Below are 19188 nucleotides of genomic sequence, written 5' to 3'. Positions count from 1 at the left end.
TAAAAATAAACTGTTATATAAAGAAGCAGTCAGTATTTTCAAGTTTGGCAATTTGGTGCCTTATGGTTTAAGCAAAGAACTCGAGTGGAAAGCTTTTCTGCATTAGGTGTTAATTATTAGTTTGTGTTTAATTGTTTTAGTTAATTGATTAATGATGTGATGTTTATTTAAGTGTAGCTTGTGGTACTGTGATTGTTAACTCTGTGAAAGGCTTGCTACCCAAGGCGCTGGAGTATTAAACAATTTTGGATTTTATGCTTCTGCAGTTGGCGTTTTTCGCTTTCTTTGTGGTTTTTCTATTGCACCTAGGACCTGCACTGGCATTCTACAGATTTGCAGCTAGCATTCTACAGATCTGCAACTACAATCTTCCTACTCAAAAATCCCCCTGATAAGCTATTACATCTGCCAGAATTTTGCTAAATTTCAATTTTCTGGTCTTCATGGGATATAAATGATGATTAGTTTTTTTTTTTTTGTTTTATTTTTTTGCCCATCCAAAAGCCTACAGCGTTTCATCTAACATCCCCTCTTCTATCACAATGGTGTCCCCTTACACTATCAAAACTGCAACCTCGAAGACCTCATAACCAGAGAAATACTCATCCCCTAAAGTCCATTTGACCAGTTTTCACTTTTGTTTAAATGCATCTTCTGAGGCACAACTATGTTACTATGTAACAGCAGTAAAAGAGAAAAAGCTTTGCACAATATATCTACTGCTAATCACGTTTTTGTTTTCTTTCATTTTGCATCCACAGCAACTGAATGACCGCAGTAGCTATGCAACGTACATCAATAATGCCTCCTAAAACAGGAAAATCCTTACTGAACTGCACAACTATTTCCCATGCAGAACCATTTGGAGGTTTATTTATAAACATCTAAAATCCTTTAAGTGTACTGTCTCGCTAGAGCCTTCTCCCCTTCAAGCCATCCCTCCCCCTTTCAAAAACTACTGTAGTTTTAGTCTGCTCTCACCTGATAAAGTCTAAATACACATAATGGAACATTGCAAGGATTCCTGCGCTTGCAATGATGTGGAAGGGACTCAGTGTTAACTGGCTAATTGCAGTCACTATTTGCCTGTCACAATCCTGTCATGTATTATGCATATTAACGTAAAGCTGTACTGTAACAAATAAAACGTCCTTTTAAATATAACTTTTAGTGCATACAAGTGCTTTATTTTGATTTTTAAAATAACCATCTGCATTTAGTACAACAGGAACTGTTCCTACCTTTACTTTCAGACTAAAGAATATACCAAATAAAAAGTCACACACACTCAGTTCTGCAATCAATGAAACTAGCAAGCATCCTTCTGTGTATATTCTATAAAGTGTCAAATTCCTGACGGTGCGAATTTTTTAAAGCATAAAATCATGTCATCTTTAGTGGAATTATGAAGGAACAAGAAATAAAATCTAAAACCACTAAAGGAATAAAGTTAATTGTGTATTTACTCCATTTACAGGTGGTAACTTTTGATGCCTAGTTTCACTTATCTCCCTGCTCTTCCATTTTTGAAATAAAGTCCTTTCTTTCTATACCTACAGTGCTTTCTATGTACCTCACAAGACATCTACAACAACTGGAAAGGCCACAAAAATACCTCACACAAAGGATTACTGGCCTCAAACAGATGCCTTACGCAGACCGTCTAAAAAAACTCCAGCTTTACTCAGTCGCATATCGCCTACTCCGAGGCGATCTCTGCCTAACATACAAAGCTATGTCAAACCCAGAGCTGTTGGACATGCTCCACTTAAAGAAATCCCAATCCCTCCGAGCTACACGCTCTAGGGACCTAAACCTTGTCACCACAATAAACAGAATATGCTGGAGGGATAGATTCCTGTCCCAGAGACTTCCCATACTCTGGAACAGACTACCTATCTATGTCAAACAGAGCTCCTCATTAGCACTCTTCAAGAAAAATCTTGATGATTGGATGGGTAATAGGAAATTCACCCCAGGGATCACTTCTGTGGTTCTGCTTGACAGGGGCACAGGAAAATAATTTTCTTGGGTGGCGAAAGCCAGGGTACATTTTTGGCTAGGCTTGTATAGGCCCTAGGGCCAAATAGCCTAGTACCTACCTATGAACCTATAAAACTGATACATCCATATTTTTGTACTCCAATCATGACTTGAACAAAGGGAAAGACCCTGCTGGTTTAGGAGTACTGAAGGAAGCAGGTAATAGTGTTGCTGGTGTAGAGCTCCTGTAGGCATGGCTGAAAATATTTTTCACTGACTTATCAGATACTGCAGCAGTAGTCAAAAATTCAAAGGCTGTACATGGGTCCAGGAAGGTTTCAGTCCTTGGGGGTACAGGACCTTCAGTAAGACAGGATAGAGAAGTTTAAATTTATATATTTTCTCTACATAATTCTCATTTTTGGGGTAAATGCACTTTTTTCTTGCCACAGGAGACTAATCGCTGTCCACAAATTCTTTTATCTGCCAGTTTTAGTGGTTTCCAATTTTGACAGTGCTTTGGAGATAAAATATACTTTTTGCTGAAATGACAATTTTTTAATAAAATATGCCCTGGTGAGTTTTACTGGCTGCAAATCTTGATGTACAGACTGTGTATGCAAGTTCTAAATGAATTTCACCATGGGGCACTTCAGTCAAGGATTACAGATTATGCTTCATAAATTCCAGTCTTTAAAGGCAGTCCGTAGGTTATGAACATCCGACATACAGACAACCTATAGATACGAATGGGCTGCCGCAATGTCGGAAATAACACTTAAAGTAAAAATCGGTAGTAAAGTTACAAAAATGTTACTGTACCTTAAATAAAGAATTCTGATGTAAGTACTTCCCTTCTCCCAGTCTTCCCCATTCGTGAAGCTGCTCTCACTTCTTCTTAGAGAAGTTACTTTCGCCTTCCCGGAGAACAAAAGATCCGATTGGTTAAGAGATTGCTGTGCTGATGATATGATTGTACTGTACAAGCCAGCAGTCTTGACCAGAGTACTGAAGCAGTTACTATACTGTACAGTAGAACAGGCAAATGGCATTGCGGCTCACTACAATGTAGGTGACAGGAGGAGGTCTGGCAGTGGTCTGAAAGTTCAGGAAAGCTTGGAAAACATTGGTGGATGATGTCTGTAGTACAGAAATATGAAGTGAAGCTTAAAAAGAGGCAAATTTAACATTTTTTGGAAAATCCTACTGTACTGTACTGCATTTTTATATACTATTTGTATAAAGCTAAGGAATGCTGGAAAACATTGCTCTGAATCAGCTGAATTGAAATGTTAATTAGATGTAGAGAGTGATAGTATTGACCAGTCAGACCTGAGAAATGTCTAGCTGCAGATTCCAGTACTGTACTGTATGCGTATCCTGTGGAGCTTCAATTTAGTACTCTACTGTACTGCAACCCGACAGTTTTGTAAACTTCCACGTTGGTGACATCACGACCCATGCCTCCAAAACGTAAATCCGATACACATGCTGGTGATGTGCCAAAGAAAATGAAAGCAATCACCCTGGAAAATAAAGCAGACATAAAAAGATGCAAGAGAGGTGAAGCACCATCTGCCATTGGAAAGGCATTAGGCTATAGCCAGTCAACGACTGGAACAATTTTAAAAGACAAAGCAAGAATGAGACATGTGAAAGAGCATGCCCCTATGAAAGTAATGTAGTGGTTTAATTCTTGAGATGGAAAGGCTATTGCTAATTTGGATAGAAGACCAAAATCAGAGGAATATCCCCATTAGCCTTTTATTAGTGCAAGAAAAGGCTTGAAGCCTTTTCACTGATTTAAAAGCTGCTCGAGCAGCAAGTGCAGGCAGGTGTGATGAACAATTTTTGCGACTAGGGGCTGCTTCCATTGCTTTAAAATGAGGGTTAGTTTACATAACATTAGAACTCAAGGTGAAGCGGCGAGTGCCGATTTAACTGCTGTGCAAGGGATTTTCCTAAAATGTTGGAAAAAAATTTAATGAACAGGGAGGTTATTTGTCAGAGCAAATATTTAATGCAGACAAGCAACAACAAAACAGATGTAGAGTTCAGACCGGTACAATAAATTATAAACTGAGAAATAAAAATAAAAGTACTGAGCCTACAAGGCTAAAATGACTAACTCTCTAATGAAAAACACAAAAAAGGTAAGCGCTTTCACGATGAACACATTGCTTCATCAGACAAAGTAAAATGAATTCATTAACACTTAAACAGAAGGAATGGTAAGTCACATGATCTAATAAATAGCAGATGACATTTCCGATATAACAAGATAAAAACAGATATGAAAAGTTGTAAATCAAAAATCATTGTCTAAATTTATGAAACATTTAGTGTTGATTCGATGACAGATGAATCATACTGAAACAGCTGAAAAGAAATGGATTTTATTACTTAATGCAGAAAGACGTCCAGGTTTAAATGGTGTTTTTTCATTAAAACCCTTTTTAAAAGGACTCCCTTTGAAACACTAAATGTTTCATAAAGTCAGACAATGATTTTTGATTTACAACTTTTCATATATGTGTTTTTATTTTGTTATATCGTTTTTAAAATGATGTCATATGCTATTTATTTATTAGATCATGTGACTTACCATTCCTTCTATATAAGTGTTAATGAATTAATTTTACTTTGTCTGATGAAGCGATGTGTTCATCGTGAAAGCACTTACCTTTTTTGTGTTTTTCATTAAAGAGTTATTAATTTTAGCCTTGTAGGCTCGGTACTTTTATTTTTATTTCTCATTTAATGTAGACAAGACTGGCTTACTCTGGAAGAAAATGCCTGAAAAGACCTACAATTCAAAACAGGAAAAAAGTGCAGCAGGGCATACAGCAGCAAAACATAGGCCAACGTTATTGTTTGGGGGTAACGCTTCTCGTTCATAGGTGTGTACTAGGCTAATGGCCCTGGAGCATTTACAAGCCTAGTCCCAAAAAATTGCCCAGGCACCATACCACCCGATGTTAGTTCACAGTGCCCCTTATCCAGTAGGGCAACTACAGTGATCCCTGGGGTGAACTTTCTGTTGCCCATCTACTCGTCAAGATTTCTCTTGAAGAGGTCCAGTGATGTGCTTTGCATGACATGAATGGGAAGCTTATTCCAGAGCATGGGCAGTCTTTGGGAGATGAACCTGCCTCTCCAGCATGTTCTGTTAATTGTGGTAATGAGGTTGTGATCTCTGGAGAGTGTGGCATGGGGGGGAGGGACTGGGATTTCTTTAATTGTAGCATTTCAAGCAGGGCTGGCTCAGATATGGCTTTGTAAGTCAAGCAGAGATCACCTCTAAGAAGATGATAAGCGACTGAGAACAGCTGAAGTTTCTCGAGTCTGCCTGTGTAGGACATGTGTTTAAGGCCTAGGATCCTTTTTGTGAGGTACTTTTGTGGACTCTGCAGCTGTTATAGGTGTCTGGTCAGGTACATGCCAAACAGGGTGCTATATTCGATGATTGGTCTAAAGAGGGATGAGTGGGGAAGGATGACCTCTTTCGTCCTGGATGCGAAAAGTACAGTTGTGTACACTTACCATAAATGTAGATGTTAGAGTGTACTCACTGTTGCAGTCATCACATTTGGGTTAACTGCTTGCAGTAACCCTCAGTCTGCCTGATTAACAAAGACTTGGGTCCTGCGTCGGTTGCTGTCCCTTCTTCCTTGACGTCAGGGGTATAAAACATGCAGCCGATGTCATTACATCAGTTTTTCTTGCCCCAGACGTCAGGTGCACACCTAATGGGAAGCAATTAAATCTAAAAATATACAATGTTATACCTCCAACAAAAAAGCAAATACACCAAAAAGCTTTTCAGCATAGCAAAGGAGAGGAGAGGTATAACCAAAAAAAGTAAGGGGGCTGGAGGGAGGGTAACCAGGTGTGCAACAGTGAATACACTCGAACATCTACATTTATGGTAAGTGTACACAACTGTACTATGTTTTTCGTGTTTCACTGCTGCAGTCATCATATTTGGGTAGATTCCCAAAGCTAAGAATGGGAGGAGGAATTTACATAGGATTAGGACCAGCTATAAGGCCCTACAAGACTGCAGTGGCAAAGCCAGCTCTGGATTTAGAGAAAAGTGGCAGATGGTAATGCTTGGCGAAAGTATGTACAGAACTCCAGGTAGCAGCTTCAAGGATGTCCCTGGTAGGGACGCCTCTGAGAAAGGCTGTAGAGGTAGATGCAGCCATGGTTGAGTGGGGTCTGATCCCTGGGGGATAGGTTTTCCATGGTGTTTGTAACAGAAATTAATGCAATGGCCTATCCGTTTGGAAATGGTTTGCTTTTAAATAGCCTTCCCCTCTGCCCCTGCAGCAAATGCCACCAGCAGTTGTTCAGATTTTCTTTGAGGTTTAGTCCTGTCCAAGTAGGATCTGAGTTGTCTGTGCACATCTAAGGAGTGCAGAATCCATTCCCCTTTGTTCTGTGGATTAGGAAAGAAGGTTGGCAAATGAATGGACTGATTAAGAGCAACACTGGATACCACCTTGGGCATAAAGGAGGGATTGGTCCTGAGGGACACCCTGTCCGCATGGAAGATGATGAAGGACATCACTGCCATGAGGGCCTGAAGTTCAGACACCCTTCTTGCTGAAGTGATTGCTAAAAGGAAAGCTGTTTTCCAAGAAAGAAATTTTAAGTCTGCAGTAGCAGCTGGCTCAAAAGGAGGAAGAGTGAGTTTCTTCAATACAAAGTTAAGGTCTCAGGCTGGAGATGGAGCTCTCCTGGGTGGTCGTAAAGTTTTGGCCCCTCTGAGGAACTGCTTGAGCAGTGGATGAGAGAAGAGGGGAGGTTCTGTGTTATAATGAGCTGAAATGGCTGAGGCATGAATTTTGATGGAGGAGGAAGACAGGCCCTTGTCAAACATCTCAGTTAAGTATTGTAAAATCTGAGGTAAATTGGGCCGGGCCGTGCTGTGCTCATCCCTTGAGATTGCTTCCAGGCACAGAATCTTTTTCATTTTTCAGCATAAGATTTTCTAGTAGTAGGCCTCCTTGCCTCTAAAATGATATCCATCACTTGTTTACTGAGGGATGGTAAAGGAGAGATTAGGTAATTAGCCAGGCTGCTAGGTTCAGTGTTTGAAGCTGAGGGTGCAGAATCTGGTTATCCTGCTGAGACAATAGGGTAGAAGTCAGAGGCAGGTGCCATGAGGCCAACAGTGACACAATGCGCAAGAGGGGGTACACCAGTGCTGACATGGCCAGTCTGGTGCAATCAAAACTGTCCTTGGTTTGTCTTGTTTGATCTTTAGTAGTACTGTGGAGAGCAGAGGCAGAGGAGGAAAGGCATAAAATGATAGTTTTTTCCAGCTGAAGGACAGATCATCCACTTTCCAAGCTTGTTTGTGGGGACTCCTTGTGCAAAATTTGTCCAATTGATAGTTCTAGGTGGAGGCAAACAGGTCTATATCTGGACTCCCCCATTTGCTTGTCAACATGTTGAAAATCCTTGGTTCCAGTTTCCACTCGTGTGGGTCCATGAGGTTTCTGCTTAATTAGTCTGCCAGTGTATTTAGTTTTCCTGGCAGGAATTGAGCTTGTAGGTGCACTTGGCAGCTCAGGGCTGTGTTCCACAATGCCATGGCTAGTCTGCAGAGGGGGTAAGAATGTGTACCCCCCTGCTTGTTTATGTACCACATAACAGTGGTGTTGTCCGTTTTACCATTAATTGTTCTGGAAGAATGTGGTCCTTGAAGGCTGTCAGAGCATTCTGTACAGCTAACATTTCTTTTTGATTGATATGCAGGTGCATTTGACTTGGGTTCCATTTGCCCTGAATGCACTTCCCTGCCAGGTGAGCCCCCCATGCATAGTCTGATGCGTCTGTTAGGCATGGCAGGGGGTAGTGTGAATGGTAGTCCCTTGTTATAGTGGCAGGCCTCTGCCCACCAAAGGAACTCTAGGCGTAGGCAAGGTATGATAGGAATCGTTGCTTCTAGATCCTGAGAATGTTGACACCATAGGCTTTTTAGATACCACTGTAGTTTCCTCATATGCAGTCTTGCATATGGAATTAGAAGAATGCAGGAGGCCATGAACCCCAAGGCTTGTAGTATTTGCCTTGCAGATAAGCATTGTTTTTGTGGCCACTTGTTTGAAGTAGGTTGTCAATGAATTTGTTTCTCTGAGAAAAGTCATCTGGGAAGTTGTATTCAAGCTTGCTCCCAGGAATATAATTTGTTTAAAGGGTACCAGGTGAGATTTTTTTTCATTTATGGTGTACCCCAGACAAGTTAGCACCCTTTGTACAAAGGCCAGATTCAAAAGTATGTCCTGGCTTTCTGCCTGAATTAAACAATCGTCCAGGTATGGGTATATCTGAATATTTCTTTGCCTGCAAAATGCAATGACTAGAGCTAGGCACTTTGTGAATACCCTGGGCGCAGTACATAAGCCAAAGGGTAGTGCAGAGAACTGATAGTGCATGTAGCCTGCTTTGAAGCGTAGGTATCTTCTGCAAGAGTCCCTGATAGGGATGTGCAGGTATGTTTCCTTTAGATCTAGTGTTGCCAACCAGGCATCTTTGCCTAGCATAGGAAGCAACTGGTGAAGAGTCAGCATCTTGAATCTTGGAATCACCAAAAAGGAGTTTAGAGTAGACAGGTCCAGGACAGGACATCATGAATTGTCTTTTCTGGGTACCAAGATAAGTCTCAAGTAGAAACCTTGTCCCTTTTTATCTTTGGTACCATTTGAATAGCCCCCATGCTTGAGAGAGAAAGTACTTGCTTTTGGGCCTATGCCCACTGATTTGGGGGTAGATATGGCCACCCGCTTGGTGTTGGTAACGTGTGGAAGTGAAATCGGTATCCCTGGGACACTATATTTAAAACCCATTTTGTCCTGGGTAATGAGTTCCCAGTTCTTTAAATGAAGAGCAATGTTTCCTCCCAAAGGGGCAGTCCGTTGAGAAGTGCTTGGAAGTTTTAAAAAGAAGTCATTGAGAAAGTTTACCATAGGGGGGAGTTTTATTACTCCCAGATTTGGAAGTGGAGGCCCCCCACTGCTTAGTCCTGTGCGTACCCTGGGACTGAAGCCTGGGATATCTGCTGGATCTGGGTTTGGACTGAGGACTGGAAGAGGCAGGAAAGGACCAATTCTTGGAAGGCCAATGCCTACTAAATCTTGGAGGTTGTACTTGTAAAAAATCTTTAACAGTTTGCATACATTTAGCTTTTTCCTCCATCTTTTTAAGAACTTCTTCTGCCTTGTTGCCAAACAGGCGGTCCTGGTTTAAGGGACCATCCAGTAACTTCGCTTTAACATGATCTGGCAAGGATTGCTCCTTAAGCCAAGCATGCTTTCTAAGTACAGACCCAGTTACAGCAGCCCTGCAAGATGCCTCTAGTGAACCAAAACCACATTGCAAAGTATGTTTTCCAACCTGTTCAGCAGAATGCATTAAATCCTGTAAATCCTTATTTTCAGCACAATCAGGAATCAACATCATTTTCTGTTTAAGTAATCCAATAATATGCTGCTGATACTTTAACATATAAAACTGGCAGTTTAAGGCCCTAATGGCTAAAGTTGCAGAAGTGTATACCTTCTTAGCCCAAATATCCAGCACCCTGGAGTCTCTACCAGAGGGGGTAGGATTTTTGGCAGTAGTAGCTTTAATGCCCTTGGGTCCTGTGAAATGGTCTCAGGATCTGCAGTAGGATTTTTAAAAAGGAACTTGTGAGAGTCAGGGACCCTGTAATATGTATCAGGTTTTCTGGGAGCAGGAGGTAGAGAGTCAGGGGCCAAGCTAGGTTCCGCAAAGGCATCATCAACAATATCTAGCACAGGAGGTATGGCTAAAGGCCTGTGCTGGGGCAGGAGTAAGAAGTCCCTAAGCCTCTTTTTAGAATCAGAGAAATCCTGACTTTCCCAACGAAAATGCTCCCTGAGAGTATGCAAGGTTTCACCAAAAGAAAAATCCTCTTGGGGGGGGGGGGGGGGGAGCAGAGGGAATAGAGTCCTCAGCATCAAAATCCTCATAGGCAGATAAGGGTAAATCCTGTTCATCAGAGGAAACAGAAAATTCGGAATTCTGGTCAGAAGTATCATAAGCAAACTCAGTCCTAGGTCTCTTAGAGGGGGGAAGGCTGGCTTCTCCTGATTAAAGTAATAAGGTCTTCAGCCATTCTTACTTTTTTTTTAGGCACATAGGCCTGACCATGTGGTCTAGGCGTCAGTTTTCTAGGCTTGGTTCGAGTTTTAGGCCTTGAAGAAGAAGATGGCGTTTGTTTAATATGCAAGTCAGTAGGCCTGAATAGACCCTCAGAAGCCGGTGCTTGCACAGCGGCTCCAGACCCATCCAAGATAGAGACATCCGCAGGTTCCACAGTTGAAGCATCTCGCAGCATACCAGAATCTGAATGGGTCTCAGTAGAGGCCTGCGAATCTGAAGTAGTGGGTATCAGGGGCTGCGAAAGCACCTCACTGAGTACCGGCGAACTGGTGACTGGCTTGGGAGAAGCGTCGTCAGCAGCTTTGGACCTAGGCGGCCTGTCTTTGTCTTTGCGTTTTTTCGTAATGTCGGTAGTCGGATAGCTTACCGAAGACATATCAGGATAATCGAACTGAGTACCAAAAAATTTAGAAGCGAAAATATACAGACGACTGATAGTTTGTGGTTTAAATAAGGCACAAAACTGACAGCGAGGTACGTCGTGGTCAGGGCCTAGGTAAGGAATACAGTACGAATGAAAATCTTTATGAGGTATTTGCTTTCCACAAGTAATGCAATTATTTACTTTTACTGGCATCGGTTTAGAGCAAAAAAAAGATTCCCCAATGGGGTACTTCGCTTTTAGTTGAAGACTTCGGTTCTGAAACTCGAAAACGAAAATTTCAGGAGTTGGCCGACTGGCACTTGCATACTGCTTCGGCTTCGGGCACTGCACGGCAAGAAAGACTGATGTAATGACGTTGGCTGCATGTTTCATACCCCTGATGACACGATGTCACGGAAGAAGGGACAGCAACCGACACAGGACCCAAAACTTAGTTAATCAGGCCGACTGAGGGCTACTGCAAGCAGATAACCCAAATGTGATGGCTGCAACAGTGAAACATGAAGAACATCCTTTGGTTATAACATGTGCCACGTAGAAGGACTTTCTGACCACAGTGGCAATGTGGTGGTTGAAGGTGAGGTGGCTGTCGACCTGAGTATCCAGATCTCTTACAGCCCCCTCAGTGTTCAGTGGGCTCCCATCAATGTGGTAATTCGTGGGAACAGAGTTTTTTTTCCAAAGGGGATGACGACGCACTTTTTGGCATTAAGCTTCAGGCCATGGTTCCAACACCAGTCAATGGTCTCAGAGAGGCCCTTTTGTAGGACGTCTGCATCACTTGGGGAGTTGATGACGACTCCTAGCTTGCAGTCATCAGTGAACGTGGTCAGCCAGAATCCTTCTGTGTTGGCCTGGACTTCTGAGAAGTAGATGCCAAACAGGAGGGGGCCCAGGACCGAGCCCTATGGGACACCACTTGTGACTGATTGACAGTCTGACTTGGAATCCGCAACTTTCACTCTGTGGGTCCTGTCTGTGAGCCAATTTGCAACCCACCTAGTGATGTAAGGATTGATGTCTAGTTTGGTGAGTTTACCAATGATACCCGAGTGAGGAATGGTATCAAAGGCTTTGGCCAGGTCGAGGTAGGCTGTATGCACTGCCTTACCCTCAGCACACAGCCTTGATGATTGCCTCGAAGTAGTCAACCAGGTTCAGCAGGCAGGATCTCCCCTTGACAAAGCCAAACTGTGTGGGGTCAAGAGTTTGGAGATTGCCTATATCTTTAAGCAGGTCCATGACGATGCGCTCTATAGCTTTGCATACCAGACTCGTCAGGCTAATAGGGAGATAGTTCACAGGGCCTGTAGTTGCTTCCCCCTTATGGAGTAGGATGACTGTAGCAGTGGGTCATTTGTTAGGGACATAGCCTGAGATAAGGCTGTGACTGAACAGGGCAAACAAATATGGTGCCAGTTCGTTTTGTAGCTCATGTAGGATGCAGCCAAGGATATTATCAGGTCCCATGGACGTTGTATTCTTGGCTTTGGACAATGCAGCTTTTACCTGTGCCGCAGAAATGGTGGGTACCAGGCTTTCTTCTGGCATTGTGATAGGGCACTGGTGGGGTTGGGGGTTAAAGTTGGAACTGAATCTGTCGGAAATGTGGTGACTTTCAGTTGAAGACCTTGCTTGTGTATTGCTCCTTAAATATGAGAGCACTACAGCATGTCATTAAGACATCTCTTCCTGTTATTTGGAAGGCAAATGCAAAGGCTTGGGTTACAACTGCAGTCCCTTCTTGAACCATTTTGTTTCTGCTGTTCAAAGGTACTGCTTAGCCAAATACATACCTTTCAAAATTCTCATTCTACTTTGCATTGCCAAGTAGAATTCTCAGTCTACTTGTCAATGCACCTGGACATCCAAACAGTTTAGATGACTTACAATCCAATGTAAAGGTTGCATTTCTACTCTTCAACACCACATTGCTACTTCAAGCCAATGAAGTAGGAAGTAATAGCCTCAGTTAAGGCCTATTATTTAGGGCAAACCTTCTCACAAGCAGTAGGGAGTTAGCCAATTCTTGGGATGAAGTAAAGCAGTCAAATATGAAAGGAATGTGGAATAAATTGTGCCCACAATTTGCTCCTGCTTTACAGGCTTCTACAGATGACATTGCTGAAGCCAGGCAAGCTGTGGTTGATCACTGATATGGATGTTATACAGTTACCTGACTCCAATGGCAAAGAACTGACCAATGAAGAACTCAATGAAATGGAGCAGCAGACGACAGCATTTGAGGAAGAAAACAAGGAACTTGAAAATTAAAAAAAGTTTTCATCAAAAGAGTTTGCTGAAGCCTTTCGTCTCACTGAAGCAGGAATGGCAAAGTTACAAGAGCAAGATCCTAATACAAAGAGGTTCAACCAAGTTTACCGTACCGTTACTGAGGGCCTCAGCTGCTATAAGGCCATTTATGACGAGAAAAAGAAAAGCTCTGTACAAATCTCCCTTGATGCCTACTTCAAGAAACTGACTCCAGTAGTAAACACTCTGTCCAGCAACAGAATCAAAACCTGACTCTGCACCACCAGGCCCATGCTCTCCAACAAGTCCATCATTTTTTGCATCATCCAATTAATACAGTTATCATAATGTTAACTCACAAAAAATTGTTAACCTTTACAGTAATTGTTATCCTCCTCCTTTTTTTTCCATTTGAACTGTTTAAAGAACCGTTTCTTTAATATTTTTTTACAGTACTGTAGAGTGTGAACATAGTTACTTTAGTGTTATTACTCTGTACTTACAGCATTATTATTTTACTATAGTATACATTATGACTTTTTTATTTGGAAGTGTTTTTAAAGTGTGTTCTATGCAAAGAAAAGTAAAATAAATACTACACTGAGGCAAACATTTAACTAAGTGACATTTAATAAGAACCACATATACGTGTTTCGACTTGCATGCAAATTTGACTAAGGACAGACTAAAAAACAGATCTCATCCTTAACCCAGGGACTGCCTGTACCTACACCTTTCCCGAAGACTCTTATGAATCTAATGTTTTCATTATGTGTTCTAGTTAAATTTATTAGCCATTCAAAACTTCTTCCTGGTAACTTTCCAAGTCTGTTCACTACCAAATGAAAGTTCCTGCATTATGACAGAATGCATTAACACAGATTCAATTTTTGTTTAGTTTTTTTTTACTGTAAGGGTTTGTTTTGTCCTCTAATTTCTTATTTATTTTACAGATTTCTTTGTGAATTACATTCAAGTTATCCTCTTCCTCCCTTGTAGCTATCAGGGTACCAAACTTCTTGGCAGTTTGCTACAGGCAATAGTCTGCCATGTGGTTCAGCTACTGCATAATGTTTTGTTGCTTATAAACTTTGTCCACTTTCCTTGCTGCTTTCTTCCTTGTAGTTGACATATATTCCTTTGTTTCTCCTTACACTTGTTTTAGCTTTCATCAGTTACTCTGGAACTTCATTATTGCATTTAAAAACTCTGGAGTGAGGCAGCGCTGGAGAAAAATTGTTACCGTCTCAATCACTTCACGAAATCCCCAACATTAAAAGTAAATTTGAAATGCCTGGCTCCATGGCGAAAAGGAATGAAACACTTACTCTGACTCAGGTGAAAGGGGTCCAGGTTAGTGACCCTGGCACAGTACAAGACAAGCAAGTAGAGGATTGAAGGAGCATGACCTGAATGCCTCTCCCAGTTTGGGGGGGGGGGTGCAGGCGCTCAAGAATCACATAAGGAAGTGCAAGTTCTCTTGTGGAGACTAGGGAAACATTTTCACATTTTTGAAGAGGTTGTGGGACTACTTTATTGGCAACATCTCAAGGGTTAATGAAAGACGACCAGGGTGGACAGCCCATTGCATGCCCTCACTACAGCTGTACAAGCTGTGCAGTTGCTGAAGAAATGCACGGTCAGCAAGAAATACACTGAACTACCCTCAGTTGTTGTCTACATGATGGTCCCTCCCCATCTACGATCTCCCAAGTGACGGAGAATAAATGGGTCAATTGACTGGGATGTGGCTGATGGTCCAAAAGCAGTAGGCAACAGAGAGTGATTTAAAAAAATAAATCTTTGAATTACAAAACAGAAAGCAAGAAGATTAGTGACTGGTGAAATCTTCCTCTCCTCATAAAGCATGTATTCTTCTAGAAGGTAAAAAAAAAATGTTAAGTCAAAGGTGTGTTACAGCTTAGTACAGTGATGTTCTTATGAAATGCCTGAAGTGACCATGTCATAATTCACTTTCAGACACAATCCAAAGCTGTGGAAAAAAAAAAAAAAAAGAAAGAAGCTTCTCAATGGGCCACAATACATTCAGCACTGTTACCAGAATGAAGAAAGGTAAATGCATACAATTGATCTGTTCCTACCGTGGATCAGCAATAAATCAGTCAAACTAAAAGCAGTGATATAAACAAACTAATACAGATTCCTTATAATATATGTGGTAGTACATCTGTGGAATGGATGGAAAGACCAACAACTCAGACAGATGTACTGTTAATAGCGCACAGAGTTTTGGAATTAAGCATAAAAAACACTTGCACCCTATCTCAAAGGCTGTGCAAAATGTTATAAATATTACAAACTTGGTAAATTACACACCTTCGTCTCTCCCTCATGTCAGCTGTAGGAGCAGTGCCAGTTACAGATGTGACAGTCACGGCTGTGGTGGTAGATGCAGCATTGACAACAGGTGTGACAGGGATTGCCACTGCTGTAGGGATCATGTCTTTCTCTTTGCCAGTAGTATCTTCAGCCCAGAAACGATTTGATGTACTGCAGCACAATTAATGGGGTCACGCATGTGTAAAAAGCAAAAACAAATAGAAATCACAACTAAATGGCAAAATCTTCTCATTAAACACCATTACTAAACTAGGGCTACCTAACTGCACTGATTTAACTGTATATCCACAGGTTTTGACACTCAAAAAAGGCACTCCAAATAAAGCACAAAATCAGTACATCAGTTTAAATAAAACTAATGATAATGAAGGTGTCTTGTATGTTAAATGGCACACAAATTATTTCTGCAGGTATAGTTTAAGTCAAATACAGTAATCACATTAGTAACACCAAATAAAACTGATAAAACATTTGCTGTTCTCACAAAGTACACACGCAATAACACATACCCCTTAGTACATAGAAAAATCAATACCCCTTGAATTTCTACATAAAATACATGCGAATACATAAGCATAATACATTCAGTAACACCATGAATTATACCTGTTCTGTAGGCTTGATGGTGTAAATACAGATGAAGGCTTGACAACAGTGCTTGAATTAGAAGGTAAACCCCTTTGAACACTAGGCGATGAGGTAACTGTTGAGCTTGTTATACTAGGAGTAAACATATCATCTCGTCTTCTTCCAAGAGACACACAAAGGAAATAAAAAAATAAATGAGATATCATGCAATAAAAAGTTGTGCATTCAAATGCATGTATAATGCAACCCACAGAATGCAATATGCAACTGAGTTAACTGTGACAGCCATACTCCATAGATACACAATTCAGACAGGCTCTTAATATTTTCAGCTTTCTCTGCAGTTATAATGTTCAGGAATATATACAATAGTGTGTGTTGCACCTTTAAGAAGCATTTCCAAGAACCCACCACATGCTTATAAATAGCAAGCACATGATAGCTTCAGTGCCATTTTGTAAGTACAGCTACAGTGTGAACATGCATGACTGTGATAGCTAGACAGTTTATAAGTTTACCCAAGTTAAAGTTATTAAGCCTCAATCTTGATGTGTCTGTAAATAAAGCTGCTTGAACAGAACCCACAGATGTTAGTCTGCTTTATCCTGACCAGACAAGAGACAAAACCCAAGATGTACAAAAAATATAAAACAGCTAATGCAAGACCACAGGGTAAAAGGAAAGTGTCAAAGGACAGCAGAGTTATGGAATCACGGCCCAAGCAATAATGCTTGGTAAAGATGTGAAAATAACATCGAAACACAAACATCCACAGGAGACATTTTACAATGGGCACAGCAAGTTATTTTGTGGCAACAGAAAATGCATTTAACAATCCAGTTGGAAAGGGTTTGCCGATGAAACAAAGGAGATAAGCATCTATTACACTTTCCAAACTTCATGTAAACATTTCATGAAAAACTGGGATTGATGTTGCACATCCATGATGTGAAGGGCTCTCTATCCCTCAAGTTTCTGCACCCCCCCCCCCCCCCCCCCATGGCAGATGAATTGGATAGCACTCTTGAAAGCTATGAGAGTGACATAAGGCCTAAATAAAGTACAGCTGTGTGAAAAAAACTCAGAATGCAAATTTTCTCACCAAGTAGCAGGAGTGTTGGTTTAGGAGCTTGAATAACAGTATCAACAAGCAGATTTGCTCTTTGTTGGATTGGGAGCCAGTCTACTTTTTGGAAGACAGAAAATGGCATGTTTTATTGAGACTGGTTATAGAAGGGTAAATATTTTAGTTTGAGGCTGAGATATTACTGAGACGGCCATAAATATGCATCTCTCTATGGGTTCTCTATTCGATGCTGACCATGAATCTCAACTGTACTGAATTCCTCAGTACTCCCTGTTTTTGGGTGTGACATAATAGGGTGCCACAAATTCCAAAGTGGCCCCTAAAAATCCCAATTATTTTGCTGCCCTTGACATGTTTATAGTGTGAATCATTGTTGACTCAAGTGACTGATCATGCTGATCGTTACATGCAGTTAGCGGAATCCTAATTATTAAAAAACCTGGCGAAAACTGCAAGGAAGTGTGCAATTTCTTCATTCCTTCATTCATTGCTTTTGAATGCAAGAATGAATAAGTTGTATTAAAACTGTGTGTGTCATAGCCCTTGCCCTGTGCAGTCTACAGCTGTAAGAGAGTGAGATCGATCACATTACTATTTTACACTTGCTAAGCAGCTGTTTAGTGAGTGTAAAAATTAAAAAACAGAAAAAAAGTGTGAATTAGTGAATATCTGTTTATGTTTTTGTCTGCATGTGTAAGTGAATGCGTGCATAAAAGCAGAACAGACTGTGAGAGATCGAGAGAGTAAGAACGATCTTGTGTGAGTGAATGCATGTATGAAAGCACAGGAGACGGTGTGTGTGTGTGTGTGCATGCATGTGTGTGATCGAGACTGAGAACAATCTTGTGTGAGTGAATGTGTGTTTGAAAGCAGAAGAGACTGCATATATGTGTGAGAGTGAGAAGACAGAGCGAGCGGTCTTCTGGCAGCAGTTAAGAGGTGGGTGGTTGCGTGGGGGGTACGTATGGAATAGGTAAAGTAGGGTTAAGAGTGTGTGTGTTGGTCAGTGGCGGATTTACCGGGGGTGGTAGAGGAGCTAAAGCTCCCCCATTAACAATATTAGCAGCCAACCACGTCTTTGAATTGTGCCACATTTGGCATTACAGCAAATGCCAAGTATTTACTCTTCATGTGGCTGCAACTTAATGTTAAAGCTGCAGCCAAATCAAGAAAAACTGACACCATATCTCTCAAAATTCTGGTCATACTTCTAAACATCTCCAACTTTTGCATAAAATATCGAATTCTCACATCAAATAAGCTGTCTGCACAAAATACTGAACTGTGCATTTAAAATACAATTTTTTCCTTTATTAGGGATAACTGTATCTTTAATGCTTTTTTAGGCATTCAGTCAAAGGGCATGCTACAGCCAATGACAGCAAGTGCTACTCATCTCATGAAACTACTAAAAAGTGCACACTCACAGCTTCATTAAAAAATGGATTTACTGTAAGAGAAAAGTGGTTTACCAGCAACTACAGTAGGCTTTTGTTTAACTTTGGAGGGGGAAAAAAAACAGAAGAAACAGGAGAGTAAGTGCGTGAAATGCCCTCTGTACTAAAAGAAAAAAAATGTGTTACTCGCCACACTGTAATTGGCCTTAGATTTCTTTTCAACAATAACTGCACGGAAAATTTGCAGTGTTCTGCAACAGCTTACCCCTACCACCCACCAAGATGTCACAGGTGCTTCTTTTCTGTACTAGAAATAGTCCTCAATCAAACAAATATTTATTTTTAAAATGACAATTTTTTTTATGCCATTTGTTTTGTATACTGTAAATTTTAAAATACAACATGATTATTTTGCATATATTGCAGCTTTATGGCTCGATCACTGGTAAATACAGGTTGTGAAACTACTGGAAGGGGTGGGAAGGCAAGGATTAACTTCCTTAGGTGAACTGTACACAGCTGTAACAAGACAGGAGTTGCAGTGATTCATTTTATTTTGCCACATACTGTTGTACTGCAGGCGTGTGTGTGTGTGTGTGTGTGTGTGTGTGTGTGAGTGAGAGAGAGATTGGGGAATTTTTTTTTTTTTTTTTTTTTATAATTCTGGCACAATAGGACTAATGCAGATTTGGGAGTAGTAAATTGTAATGCAATATGCAATGATTGCTGTTAATGCAAGACAAAAATACATTAATATAGGTGTCATTTTGTCTATTCTGCCAGATACTATAGATAGGCAATGCCTGTAAGGGCTATCTGTGGATTTTTAAGTGAAGCAAGCTGAAACATATGATGTGACAACTGTGCGAGGCAAAAAAGAAAGAAAGAAAGAAAATAATATGCCCATTTGTTTTGTTTTTTTTTTATTTGGGCAGGAC

The 19188-nt window shown here is 40.9% G+C and overlaps 1 protein-coding gene across 3 annotated transcripts in view; it reads right to left on the bottom strand.

The window, feature by feature from the left end:
- Nucleotides 1–19188, bottom strand: part of PPP1R12A (protein phosphatase 1 regulatory subunit 12A) — a 2492399-nt gene that overhangs the window by 1107870 nt on the left and 1365341 nt on the right. For 2 of the 3 annotated variants that reach the window (XM_044087956.1, XM_044087958.1), the window contains exons 13-14: nucleotides 15785–15925; nucleotides 15155–15328 (exon numbers count right to left, since the gene is read on the bottom strand). In XM_044087956.1, coding sequence (XP_043943891.1) covers nucleotides 15155–15328; nucleotides 15785–15925 — 315 coding nt within the window. The remainder of the gene's footprint in view (nucleotides 1–15154; nucleotides 15329–15784; nucleotides 15926–19188) is intronic. The other variant, XM_044087957.1, reaches the window with a different exon arrangement.

The sequence above is a fragment of the Protopterus annectens genome, chromosome 11.part0 (assembly GCF_019279795.1).
Source record: "Protopterus annectens isolate FY-2018-M chromosome 11.part0, PAN1.0, whole genome shotgun sequence".
In the NCBI taxonomy this organism is placed as follows: domain Eukaryota; kingdom Metazoa; phylum Chordata; order Ceratodontiformes; family Protopteridae; genus Protopterus; species Protopterus annectens.
This window is presented reverse-complemented; position numbering and strand designations above follow the sequence as displayed.